The 14,757-nt window shown below is 40.0% G+C and overlaps 1 protein-coding gene across 1 annotated transcript; it reads left to right on the forward strand.

Moving 5' to 3' along the window:
- The first annotated feature begins 13,238 nt into the window (after positions 1 to 13,238).
- On the forward strand, positions 13,239 to 14,186 carry LOC108795388 (taste receptor type 2 member 7-like). Its single transcript, XM_018566632.1, has one exon. It carries the CDS (start codon positions 13,239 to 13,241, stop codon positions 14,184 to 14,186), a length of 948 nt encoding a protein of 315 aa, XP_018422134.1.
- Positions 14,187 to 14,757: the final 571 nt, after the last annotated feature.

The raw sequence follows: 14,757 nt of genomic DNA on the forward strand, positions 1-14,757 counted from the left end.
ATCGTACGATTTTCGGCTGGTTTGAACGGTGCTCGGGAGACAAATGCCAAACAGGCCGGTGTGCGCACGCGCACACTGCCCGTTCAGCATTGCGGTCATCGGAAGCCCGTCCCTCAGGGGGGCGGGCTTGCGATGATCGAGAGTACAATCTGCCTGTCCAAGATGGGCAGATCGTAAGTTTTTTTTATTACTTTACCATCGCAAGACTAAGGTCTTGCGATGGTTGTAAAGTGTATGGGCACCTATACACTCCTATACTTGGAACCCCATATAATAATTTTCCATGGCGAGTAGTTATTTTTTGGGCTAAATAATATATCTCTTTATATAATTAATGAAATTGTTAACAGAATGGACAGCTGATTTGTTACAGAAGTGGATAATATGTACAATGGATATGTAATGGACATGTGTGATACATAGCTCCATTTGCTATATGCATAAAAGTCAAAACAAGAGTGGAACACCAGAGCTCTTAAAGAGCCTCTCTGCTTTATATTAATATTTCTTGTTTTGTTTTGTTATAGACACTGGATAATTTAAATCAGAATTCTGGTTAAAAATTGTATTAACTTTTGCAGTGGGGCTACCCCAGCACTGCAAGGATTAAGTGCTCGTTTTTGCCTAGGGTAAAAAAAAAAGAAGCTATACTCACCCGATCCTCCAAGCAGGTTGGCATTTAGATCGGTCCCTGGGGCCTCTCTCCCCCTCTTAAACCCCTTCAGTGGTCTAAGGTCCCTGAATCATCACCTTCTATACACTGTGTATAGGTCATGAGGGTGCTAAGGGATATACCATTGCCACAGAGGAGGAGGAGACAGGCTGGAGGGACCGCTGTCACAGCCAGCTGCCTCGGAGGATTTGGTGAGTATAACTTTTTTTTTACCCTAGGCAAAAATGAGCACTTAACCCTTGCACTGCAGGGCAGCCTCACTGCAAAGGTAAATAAAACGTTTGAGTTGTTCTTTAACTACATGACAGTAGGTCCTACAACAACCTTACTTGCAATATGTGTTATAGTGATCTGCACTTTAAAGTGAAGACACATTATTAATTATGGGTCTAGTGTCATGTCTGCTGTATTTATTAAACTTATTATGAGCAGACAATTAAAGTTACACCCAGAGGTAACTGAGGGGCTCTTGAACAAAATTAGGGGATATGAGCTTTGCAGATGATATAGCTTTAATATACTATACTCACTATTACATGCAGTGGAAGATAGATCACTTGTGCATATTTGCCAGAAACGTGGAATTGAAAGTTAACCTAAAGAAAACTTAGGGGGTTATTCACAAAAGGGTGAAGAGTTTGGAGAAGGCAGGGGAAGGGAACAATCTAGGACAACATATCTGATTTGGAAACATTCTCCAATTCAACTCACTTCCCAGTTCAGTTATGTTGTCCTTGATTGTTCACTTCTACTGCCTTCTCCAAACTCTTCAACCTTTTGTGAATAACCCCCTTAGATTATGACTTAAAGATTAATAGCCAAGAAGTACTCCCAATAAACTCAAGGACTTCGCAACATGGGTTTTAAACGGCCACGGCAGCAGCCCTTTATGTAACCATACAAGGAATAACAGTTTGAAGGAATAACAGTTGCAATTCAGTGTGAAACAACCCCAAAGTTGGTGTTTACAATGCTAGTAGAAACCAACTGGATAAGTTAGGCTTGTTCAGTGTGGCAAAGCAAATTAAAAAAAAACATGTGAAAAGTGCAGTAAGGTATAGAAACCAATCAGAATTTAATATGCTGGAAAAATTCTGATTTGTTGACCTTGCCAATATACAGTATACACTATATTGCCAAAAATATTGGGACACCCCTCCAAATCATTGGATTCAGGTGTTCCAATCACCTCCATGGCCACAGGTGTATAAGATCTAGTACCTCGGTTTGCAGACGCTTCTACAAACATTTGTGAACGAATGGGTCGCTCTCATGAGGTCAGTGAATTCAAGCCTGGTACCGTGATAGGTTGCCACCTGGGCAATAAGTCTATCTGTGAAATGTCCTTGCTACTAAATATTCCACGGTCAACTGTTAGTGGTATTATAACAAAGTGGAAGCAACTGGGAACAACAGCAACTCAGCCATGAAGTGGTAGGCCATGTAAAATGACAGAGCGGGGTCAGCACATGCTGAAGCGCACAGTGTGCAGAAGTCGCCAACTGTCTGCAGAGTCAATAGCTACAGACCTCAAAAATTCGTGTGGCCTTCAAATTGGCACAGCAACAATGCGTAGAGAGCTTCATGGAATGGTTTTCCATGGCCGAGCAGCTACATCCAAGCCTTACCTCATCAAGTGCAATGCAAAGCGGTGGATGCAGTGGTCTAAAGCACACCGCCACTGGACTCTAGAGAAGTGGAGATGTGTTCTCTGGAGTGACTGATCACGCTTCTCTGTCTGGCAATCCGATGGACGTGTCTAGGTTTGGCGGTTGCCGGTAAATGCAGTGGAAGATAGATCACTTGTGCATATTTGCCAGAAACGTGGAATTGAAAGTTAACCTAAAGAAAACTTAGGGGGTTATTCACAAAAGGGTGAAGAGTTTGGAGAAGGCAGGGGAAGGGAACAATCTAGGACAACATATCTGATTTGGAAACATTCTCCAATTCAACTCACTTTCCAGTTCAGCTATGTTGTCCTAGATTGTTCACTTCTACTGCCTTCTCCAAACTCTTCAACCTTTTGTGAATAACCCCCTTAGATTATGACTTAAAGATTAATAGCCAAGAAGTACTCCCAATAAACTCAAGGACTTCGCAACATGGGTTTTAAACGGCCACGGCAGCAGCCCTTTATGTAACCATACAAGGAATAACAGTTTGAAGGAATAACAGTTGCAATTCAGTGTGAAACAACCCCAAAGTTGGTGTTTACAATGCTAGTAGAAACCAACTGGATAAGTTAGGCTTGTTCAGTGTGGCAAAGCAAATTAAAAAAAAACATGTGAAAAGTGCAGTAAGGTATAGAAACCAATCAGAATTTAATATGCTGGAAAAATTCTGATTTGTTGACCTTGCCAATATACAGTATACACTATATTGCCAAAAATATTGGGACACCCCTCCAAATCATTGGATTCAGGTGTTCCAATCACCTCCATGGCCACAGGTGTATAAGATCTAGTACCTCGGTTTGCAGACGCTTCTACAAACATTTGTGAACGAATGGGTCGCTCTCATGAGGTCAGTGAATTCAAGCCTGGTACCGTGATAGGTTGCCACCTGGGCAATAAGTCTATCTGTGACATGTCCTTGCTACTAAATATTCCACGGTCAACTGTTAGTGGTATTATAACAAAGTGGAAGCAACTGGGAACAACAGCAACTCAGCCATGAAGTGGTAGGCCATGTAAAATGACAGAGCGGGGTCAGCACATGCTGAAGCGCACAGTGTGCAGAAGTCGCCAACTGTCTGCAGAGTCAATAGCTACAGACCTCAAAAATTTGTGTGGCCTTCAAATTGGCACAGCAACAATGCGTAGAGAGCTTCATGGAATGGTTTTCCATGGCCGAGCAGCTACATCCAAGCCTTACCTCATCAAGTGCAATGCAAAGCGGTGGATGCAGTGGTCTAAAGCACACCGCCACTGGACTCTAGAGAAGTGGAGATGTGTTCTCTGGAGTGACTGATCACGCTTCTCTGTCTGGCAATCCGATGGACGTGTCTAGGTTTGGCGGTTGCCGGTACTTGCCTGACTGCATTGTGCCAAGTGTAAAGTTTGGTGGGGGGGTTATGGTGTGGGGTTGTTTTTCAGGGGCTGGGCTTTGCCCCTTAGTTCCAGTGAAGGGAACTCTTAAGTCATCAGCATACCAAGACATTTTGCACAATTTCATGCTCTCAACTTTGTGGGAACAGTAAAGGGATGACCCTTTCTTGTTCCAACATGACTGCACGCTAGTGCAGAAACCAGGGTCATAAAGACATGGATGAGCGAGTTTGGGGTGGAGGAATTTGACTGGCCTGCACAGAGTCCCTACTTCAACCTGATAGAACACTTTTGGATGAACACAAAATACTGTGGGGTTTTTTTTAACAAACCCATAATTTGTCCCTTTACTGACCACAAATGTTCTGTCATGGCAGTCATGCAATGTGGTAGAAACACATAGTAATCACAAACCACATAATTTGTCAAAATTACATTGTAAAAAGCAATTGACAGGTATTGTATTGACTTGCAAATACATTCATTTTGACACGTTCTATGCTAAAGTGTAATGCAGAGGCTACAATTTTTCTCAACTCACGCAGAGGTGAAAAAATAGCCCTCAAAACTACCATCACACACGAGAAAACATAGAAGAACTCATAAGTCTATCAAACCCGCCTTTATTACAACAGACATCTTGTTCAGCATACAAGACTAACAAACTATTGTAATACTTTGGAAAAATTATTCTGAGAAATAACAAACCAGATTATAATTAAAGACATATTTTCCTCAGGATCCGAAAACAACTTTGTTATCATCATCATGGATAGCCTAGCCATTACAGATTTGGCTGTCCATAGTATACTTCTTGTGACTGGTTTATCTGGCAATATTTTCATCCTAATTGTTCACTTTCTGGAGTGGCTAAAAACACGTGAGCATAATCCTTGTAATCTCATCATCAATAGCATCGGGATTTCCAACATCTTCTTGCAGATAGCCAATGACTTGGTAGAGATTACATTCAATTTATGTCCAGATGCCTACGCTCAAGAATGGGTAGGTTATTTACCAATGGCTTTTACATCATCTCTGTCATTGTCCAGTCTCTGGTGCTCCACTTGTCTCTGTTTTTACTATTGTGTGAAGATTGTCAATCTCAAAGGATCTTTCTTTTATCAAATCAAAGCAAAGCTTCCTGTTGTGGTACCTTGGCTACTTGTGTTCTCCGTTGTTCTGTCTTGGTCAGTTGGAATGCCAGCCTACTGGGACGTGTACACGGGCTATTCTGTCTCAGCCCTAAACATTACAGGGAATGTGACGTTAGAAGAATCATTTTACCCCTATGAGAGTAAATGTAACTGTATATATTACATCTACATTTTAGTGGCTTCTTTGGCTTTTGCAATAATTTTCTTGGCAGGTGGGACCATCATCGCCTCTCTGTGTAAGCACATGTCAAGAATGAGGCAGACCAATGAAGGACTTGGCCATTCCAGAATAAGGACTCACTTATCAGCTGCTAAAACAGTGACTGCGCTCCTGATTCTTTATTTGATTTTCTATGGGACATTTAGTTATATAAACAATCCTGTATTTAACCTGGATAAAGTAACAGCAATCATCTGTTTTACTGTTATTTCCACTTTCCCAACAGTAAATTCTTTTATTCTAGTCATGGGAAATAGAAAATTGTTAAATGCTCTGAAGCAGGTAATGGGTATGAAATCTAGCGTCATCCATGCTGAAGTCACTGTTACCACTGAGTAATTTATATAAGTGTGTGTGCTTCAGTTATTGAGTGTGTATGAGTGTCTATGTATGTAAGCTAGAAAAATGTTGTCCATTCAATTCTTTACTTAGAATTGTATGATGAAAACTGGACATTAGGGATGTTCAGATATCAAGTACAAGTACAGATACTTTTCCAGCGCCAGGACTAGAATGGAGAAAAATTCAAAAGTTAGGAGGCAGCTGTCATTTTTAAGGAGCATACGGAGCTCCTGGGATTTGTGCATCCCCACTTTAATGCATTATTTTTTTTAAATAAATATATATAAGTGATGCACAGATACCATTTTTTCAAGTACACGTACTGATACTTGTCCAAGTACTCACAGATACAAGTACTGATACATTTTTGTTTATTGTCATGTGACAGTTTTTCTAAAACAATACAGACTAATGATTTCAGGACAGTGGTGGAGCGCCAGAGCCAGGTCCCAGCTGCAACCGCTGCAACCCTGGTAGTTCTCATGAAAATGCCAAGTATCGGCACTGGTATCTGGACATCCCTACTGGACATAATGCATTATAAGTGTATCTTGTGTAGAGACAAACTAGAATTGATTTCAGTTATTTTACAGGTTTTATTTATTTACCTATTGCTTTTTGTCTCATAACTTTTTCAAAATTTCAGTACAAATTTGAATTCAGTCCTGATACCAGCTGTAGTCTCAAGAGTGTTCTAATATCTGTCTATTTTTTTAATACAGACTGTATTTAACATAATAACATAATGGGGATGATTTACTATCCTTATAAACACGCCACAAACAAGTATACACCTCTGTAGTGTGTTCTCTCCCAGCATGATCTATTGGTGGAATCTAGACACCTTTGTAGTGTGTACACACCCAGCAGGTGTGTTGAATTGCAGGTGTGCATGAATTGCAAGGTGATGTTGTGTAAATTAGGTCTACGTTGTGTTGCTTGTGTTGATGAATGCAGGAATGTAAATGCATGAGCTAACCATGTTTGTCTAAACTGTGAAGCAGCATTATATATGCATCATGTGCATGATTTTTCCATATATGGCATTAGTGGAAATATGCTTTTAGAGACTTGCATGCCGCTATTAGAGCGGCGTGTAGCCTATGGCGCATGCTACATGACGCGCACGTACGTAAATACATAAAAACGCGCCATAACGGCATGAAAATGTGACACGTTGCTCGTGTTTGGTTGATAAATACGTTTTGCTGTGTAAAAATGCACACGCACCTGGTGCGTGCGTGTGTTTAGGTTAGTAAATCACCCCCAAAATAGGGGTATTTGTTCATAAACTAAAACTAATGATCTGTGTTTTTTAAGGCTTAACCCAATCGGTAAAAGAAAATTCAAGCCTTAAGTATGTGCAGAATGCAAATCAGTTCAGATCTGTGGTGGATCTTTATTGATAAAAAGCCCTGAAGGTTATCCCGAAGCTCTTCTGGCATATCACTTAGGATGAACTTAGAATGAAGAGCTGTTCTGTATACTGTATGTACAATCAATGCATAAACCCCACTGATCTTATTTCTTTCTCCTTAGCTGTGTATAGAAGACAAGCTAATCTGAACATAGCCCTTATATAATTTATTGAGTATGGCCACTTTAAAGTCTTACAAAACTTTGGTAAGTAATAGACAATACACAATGGTCAAGAGACAAACTTGTACCAGGTTTACCATAATTGATTTTTCAGATTATGGTAGACTTTGGAGAATATACCAACATGAAAGTAGCTTCTACAACAGCCATACTTGCAGTATGTGTTATAGAGATTAGCATTTTGAAGTGAAGATTGGTATAAAACAGATATATTTGATGTCAACAGTACTTTTCAACCTTATCATCAGTAGACTACTAATGACGCACCCAGAATCAAAAGGGCTCTTCATATAATATTAAAAGATCTAGACTTCTCAGATGATGTAGCTTCACTGCCCTGCACTTTTACCATTTACCAGTGAAAATGAATGCAAATGAATTGCTATTTATTGATTCCTTCATATACCTTGGCATCTACAATTGTACATAAAGATGGCGGCACTGAATGTAAAATTACAAGTAGTCTTGACAAAGCAAGAAATGACAGGAGAACTATGAACAAAATTTGAATGTCCGCACAGCAGCGAATGTATGTTAAACTAAGTCTGTACCAGAGCTTTGTATTCTCAACACTGCTATAGGGTTTACAGTGCAAGCACTCATACTTCAAGTCTTAGATGGATTCTATATATCTTCTGTTTACAGAAAATTTCAAACTATGAACTCCTTACCCAAAGTTTTGCTGGTCATCCGACTAGCTTTTTCAATTTATTGCTGAATTGAGAAAGCTAGTCAGATGATCACAAAATGTCTCCAAGAAAAACATAGCAAGTGTAGTTGCTTTGATTTTTTTTTTTCAATATTCAATTTTATTGGAAGTTTTCATAATTAAAGAATCCGAATAATTAGTAATACAATAACAGGCAAGTCATTGTGGTTGGTTCAAAGCTGAAAGTGTGTAAATTGACCAAGTTAGTGGCATAAACATCTGTGATGTGGGGCTATAATCTTCAGGTCATAGGTAGAACAAGGATCAATCGAACGTACACAAAAGGCCTATGCATTTTCCCAGAACATAGACTGTCAACAGAGTCCTGGGTCTCGTAAAAAATAAACCACTATATTCGGATTGGAAGATGGAAATAGAAAGAAGGAGAGGATAAGAGAGAGAACTGAAAAATCCAGAAGGGGAAAGAAGGAGGGAAAAGTTAGGCGGGTAGAAAAGACTTAGGTTTAGAGATACGTTATCTGTAGAAGGTTGCAATGATAGACGGTCTAGAGAAGTGGTAACGTCTCAAGATGTTATTAAGTCGGCATCAAAGTGGGGCGGAAGACATTTCCGAATCCATGGATCGATTTTTTTTTTTACAGATATACCATGACCTGGATGAATGAGAACCTTCATAGACATCCTTACCCAAAGTATCCTATAGGACAGGGCTCAAAATTTCCACTCGCCCCCTCGCAATTGGCGAGTGAAAATTGCGTGGGGGTGAGTGGAAATACAGGGGGGAGGACTTCTAGCTATAGGACATGGGTAGGCAACCTTAACACTCCAGCTGTGGTGAAACTACAAAATCATCATGCCGAAACCAACCTGTGTGAGGGCAGCCAGCCTACGCCCCTTGGTTTTTCACTCCAGTGCACTGGAGCCAGACATAAGATTTATTAATTTTAATAGCAGCTATGACAAACACAGCCTACGCCCCTTGGTTTTTCACTCCAGTGCACTGGAGCCAGACATAAGATTTATAAAAATTTTAATAGCAGCTATGACAAAAAAAAGGATGAAGCAAAAGTAGGGATACTGTGGAGCACTCCTCTGATGTATAGACATGTGTAGTGATATACCACACATAAAAGGAAGCTTTGGCAAACCAAGGACATTTTGTTAGAGAACAGCTAACACTTTCTCGTTAGGTATTTTCCCTTCACCTATGCCTACAGGCCAGTGGATTCAGCAAGCACCAGGACATCAAGACTTGTGGCAAAGAGGGTCTTTTGCCATGTTACCTCAGAGTGTGCTCCCTCTTGGATGGTGACAACGATCCCTGTATGATTTTTTTGTTTGATAAGGGAAGGAGGGAAATGTCTCTGTTTCAAGCAAGACATCCTCCTCTTCCTTATGCTGCTGTGCATCCAGTGCTGGGTCTATTACACCACACAGTGTATGCTCCAGTAGGAACATTAGAGATATTGTGTTGCTAATCCCTGATTCTTCAAATTATCACAAGCTGTTATTTACATCCTGAAGCAAGAGTCCCTGACATGGTGCCTATTCAGCTGCTGGTGCAGCTGCTGCAGCATTAACAAAGTGATGTTCCAGAGTGTAGGTGTATCACATATCAAGTGATCAATAGAATTTGTTTGTTTCCCAGTCAGAGCAAATGCAGGTCTTCATTTAGAATTGACAGGTCCCTCCACATTCCACAGAAGAGATGCTAGATGGCTGTGATATTTTATTGTCCCAGCCCGAGTGAAATTCCAAAATATCTCTCTAAGCCTTTATATGGCTGTCATTAATTAAAGGCATGGCACCATGCATTCATATATTATGATTGGACAATTTAAAATAATCAAGCAGGTCTGCTAGGTGGTGACCCCCACATTCTCTCTAAAGTCATAAAACCTGAGGTTGAAAATCAAGTTACATTTATTAATTTGGAATTGGGCGGGGATAGGGTAAACTAAAGGTTCATCCTCCGCCTGCTTTCCCGCCCCAGCCCTGACTAGGGGCCGGCTCCGGGACACCCTCCAAAAGGAGCTTATAAAATATTCTGTGTTGGCAACTAAAGTGGCTCTTGTTTTAAACATCATCGAGGAACTAGAAGTCTTAACATCGCAGAAGAGTTCCCTTTTAATCTTTGGACATTATCTGCTGGAAGTCTGCTTGAAGAAGAGCCCTGCAGACTTCCACTTTGCTTCTTGAACTCTGAACTCTGTTAGAACTCACAATTCCAGGACTGTTGAGTATTCTTCTTTTATTCCCTTTTATTTTGCTGTTGTATATACAGTATATGTTGTCTCTTTTTATTAAATCTTTTTCTGTATATTTTCTGCACCGTTTCTTTTATTAAAGGACGATGTAAAAGATCGTTAAACTTATCTCTACGCTCTAAATACGAACTTAAAAGTATCCTTGCTCTTTGAAGAGTGCTACTGTATAGTGAATCCTGTCATATTCCTGTCTGAGAGGACAGCAGTATCACAGGCATTGTTTAAGTGTTTTGAATTGTCGCAGCAGTTGCTGGGCACGGTTTGTATTCCGAAAAATACATGGTGGCAGTGGAAGTTTGTGGGTAAAGGGTTAACTGCAGAGTTAACCAACCATGGTGACAATCGCTCTCAGTCTGCTGGCCTGAGATTGTGTCCTGCGAGCTGGGAAATCTCTGTGCAGGGTGAGGCTGAGAGTGGTATCGCTACATCCTTGTGACGCTCACGCTCGGTTCAGACTTGTGTATGGTCACATGGGATTGATGTACTGCGGGTTAGGGCCAGGCGTACATCACAGTCACTACAGGTTGAGCACATGTGTCAAGCAAGGTACGTATGTGTAGAACTTACCTGCCAAAAGGTGGTCACCAGGTTGGCATTGTTGTCACACACAACCTGGCCTGGTAAATGCTGAAACATGGCAGCCAGCCAAGTCTCACCTTGCACCTAACCAGCTGCCATATCTGGCCCAATGTGGCTCCTGTATTCCAGGCATACCAGCAACATAGCAGCATTTTGCCTGGGCCATTGAATAGGCTTTTGGGTGCCTGGAAAGGTAAATGCTGGTTTCACAGAGTCAAAAATATGGCCACTGAGGAGACAAAGTGACTGTGCTATCACTATTACCAAGGTGCAAGATATGAGGTCACACCACCACCTCCAGCAATGTGACCTATCCTGCACCCTTTCCAGCCCCCATCAAATATACCCAGTGTGCTGTGTGGGGGAAGAAACATTCTCACAATGCTTGCTGGACCACTCACCATGTGGTTCAGTGATACAGAGACATTGCCATTGAACATGCTGGTGAAGGGGAGACTTACATTTCTGGCCAAGAAATTGTGGCTGGATATCTGCTACTGTGGTACAGCACAGGCCATAAATTGGACTGAGTCCATCATCTGAAATGGGAGCAGCTGTACATTTAGCAGTTTTACCAATCTGGCATTAAGACACTGGGCAGGGCAGTGACATTTTTTCTTACACTTCAGTTTTGGAAGAGCCACCTGTCTGGTCAAGGATACTGCTGGAGATGGTGGGGTAGAGATAGGAGACTTATGGTGAGGTAAAGGTATGGTTAGCCCTACACAGCATGGTCCTATGCTGACCCTCTTCCTCACTTCATATGCCATAAGATAAACTTCTTCTCTCCTTATCGTTTGAGGCATCAGATGTAGCAGTGGATGCAGATGGATAAACATTTATGAGGGGGTGAGTGAAAACTGAGTAAGACAAAGTGCAGGCAGGGCTGGGCAGAGGTATAGGCAGAAGAGGCAGCTACCTTGGACTCTTCAGCAGAAGGAGGGAACAAAAAAGGCAGAACCTTCAACCTATGCTGCTGAACTAGTTCACAAGTCATGGAGGGGGGAGAATTTGGGCCCTTAACCTATGGTGCTCAAGAACCTTGTCCAGGCCACTGAGGGTGGGCGTTCCACTGCAGTCTGGTATCAATAAGGGGCAGCTCCCACCAAGCTCTCTGGTGCAAAGTCATGTGTCTCCTCATGCAGGTGGTACCCAAATGGATGGTATTTTTACCACACCTGATACAGTACGTTGCAGGCTTTTAATTTGCTACATATTCAAATGCTAGCATGCTGTCCCGACGCTAGGCAATTTCTATCACACACATACATAAAGTCTATATTTTGAATATTTTAGGAAGAATTGAAGATATGTGGGAAGGTTGTTTGTGGAATGTGTATGAAGTATTTTTTACAGTTTTGACATATTAATACACTTGACCACTGGTCAATTTGTACAAAATTGAGGTATTACGATTTATTTTTTCCTATAGTGCAATTTGCTAAAGCTTTAAGATCTGTTATGGCTACTACTCCCTTATGTCTGTTACCATCAGGTCTCAATATAGATGTCACCAGCACACCAGGATAACGTTTCAATATCAGTAAGAATCCATTTTATTGATAGATGTCACTCAAACAAGCGCTTTTGGGGCCGCACAGGGTCCCCTTCATCAGACTCAGAAATGTAATTTCTGAGACTGATGAAGGGGACCCTGTGCGGCCCCAAAATTGTTTGTTTGAGTGACATCTCTCAATAAAATTGATTCTTACTGAAATTGAAACTTCACCCTGGTGTGCTGGTGACATCTATATTGAGTTCTGTTAGAGGAGGCGCCATCTGCAGTAATTACGAACACCCATTGTTTGGGATATCCGGTAAGGAGTGCTGCAAGACGTTTTGACATTGCTCTGTTACCATCAGGTGTCGCATCAAAAATTACCTAAAAAGGTTTCTTTTTCTAGTTATAATTAATCAGATTGGGATGCTGCTACTGTATTAAAGCCAAAAAAATATGTAGAATTTAAAAATTGTATTACAAATGCAAAATGCGTGATGCCAGAATTTGGTATTGCTGATGCTGTCTGTGAAAATCACATGGCTCCATAACAGAACATACAGCTTAACTGAAAGGAGGACCCTCTCCCCACTGCAGAGTATTTTTATTTTTTTTTATTTTTTTTGCAATGGTACATGTCTCCCATGTACCAATGCAAATATTGGTTGAAATTCACTGAACAGACTTGTACCTCCCCTGGTTTGAGCACCTTATGTTTATTTTGACAAATCCGTTCTCGCACCACATACAAATGCTCTGTCAAGAAAATCCTGCAATGTGGGAGAAACACAAAGTAATCTCAAACCACATAATTTGCCATGGTCAAATAGGAAAAAAGAAATTGACAGGTATTGCACTGACTTGCAAAACACTATTTTTGGAGGTTTTGCTATCTCAAGTAGAGGTGAAAAAAATAGACAGCATTTCAACTTCAATCACACAAGTGAGAGCATACCAGAACTCATATATATATATATATATTAAATCTGCCTTCATTACAACAGAGGTTTGTAGACTAACATATGAAAAGAACTCTTGAAGACTTCTTCGACATAAAGGACTAACATCACAGCTTTAAAATGTAAACTATTGGAATGCTTTGGATAAAGCTTTTTGAGAAATAACAAACCAGATTATAAATAGAGAGACTATTTAGTAAGAATCATAAAACATAGCTGTTATCACCATGGATATTTTATACATTACAGATATGGCTATCCATAGCGTACTTTTTGTTATAGGTTTATCTGGAAATATCTTCATCCTGATTGTTCACTTTCTGGAGTGGCTAAAAACACGTGAGCATAATCCTTGTAATCTCATCATTAATAGCATTGGGATTTCCAACATCTGCCTGCAAATAGCCAATGATGTTTATGACATTACATACTATTTATGTCCAGATGCCTACCTTGAAGAATGGGCAAATTATTTACTACTAGCTCTTGTATCATCTCTCTCATTGTCCAGTCTCTGGTGCTCCACTTGTCTCTGTTTTTACTATTGTGTGAAGATTGTCAACCTTAATGGATCTTTGTTTTATAAAATCAAAGCAAAGCTTCCTGTTGTGGTACCTTGGCTACTTGTGTTCTCAGTTGTTCTGTCTTGGTCAGTTGGAATGTCAGCCTACTATGACCTGTACACGGGCTATTCTGTCTCAGCCCTAAACATCACAGGGAATGTGACATTAGAAGAATCATTTTACCCCTATGAGAGTAAATGTAACTGTATCTTTTCTGTATACATTTTAGTGGCTTCTTTAGCTTTTGCAATAATCTTCTTGGCAGGTGGGACCATCATCACCTCTCTTTGTAAGCACATGTTAAGGATGAGGCAGACCAATGAAGGACTTGGCCATTCCAGAATAAGGACTCACTTATCAGCTGCTAAGACAGTAACTGCGCTCATGATTCTTTATTTGATTTTCTATTGCGCATTTAGTTGCATAAACAATTCTATATATTCTTTTGATTTTTTAACAATCATAATCTGTTATATGGTTATTTCTATTTTTCCAACAGGAAATGCTCTAATTCTAATCACAGGCAACAGAAAATTGTTAACTGCTCTAAAAAAGGTACTAGGTGTGAAATCTAGTGTCATCAATACTGAAGTCACAGTTACCACTTATTAATGTAAAATACGTAAGTGTGTTAGTTAGTTAGTTAGTATATATGTATGTACTATATGTGAGCTGAAATATTGTTATGCATTCAATGTTTTACTTACCATTGTTTGATAAAAGCTGGACATAACATATTGTACAAACATCATATGTGTAGACAAATCAGTTTAAAATTTCAGTATAAATTTCATTTTAATCATAATACAAATGTACAATAATAATGAATAGAGATTCTAATTCATATAATAATATAATATCAGGGTATTTGTTCACAAAATAACTATAATAATTAGTGTTTTAGCGCTTATCCCAAATACATCCCACTTAATACTGATATTGTGTATCTAAAAGGAACTACATTATGGTACTACCTACTTCTTTCTGAAAATATTACTTGCCTGACTGTAATTAGGTTCAATAGTAGGTCAATTACTCGGCCAATGCCTCTGAAAACATTGAAGCCTAACAGTCAGGCAACTAGCACTTCTAAAAGTAAAGTTTAACAAAAGCAGCCTACAATTTTTTAGATTTGCTTTAAAAAACTAGTTAAAACATATAAGCTAAATCGATAAGCACATTG

Source organism: Nanorana parkeri, unplaced genomic scaffold (genome assembly GCF_000935625.1).
Source record: "Nanorana parkeri isolate BGI_ZX_2015 unplaced genomic scaffold, ASM93562v1 scaffold965, whole genome shotgun sequence".
NCBI lineage: Eukaryota > Metazoa > Chordata > Amphibia > Anura > Dicroglossidae > Nanorana > Nanorana parkeri.

What these genes read in the sequence shown, in the direction of transcription:
- LOC108795388 (XM_018566632.1), top strand. Translation starts at nt 13,239, where the DNA reads ATGGATATTTTATACATTACAGATATGGCTATCCATAGCGTACTTTTT.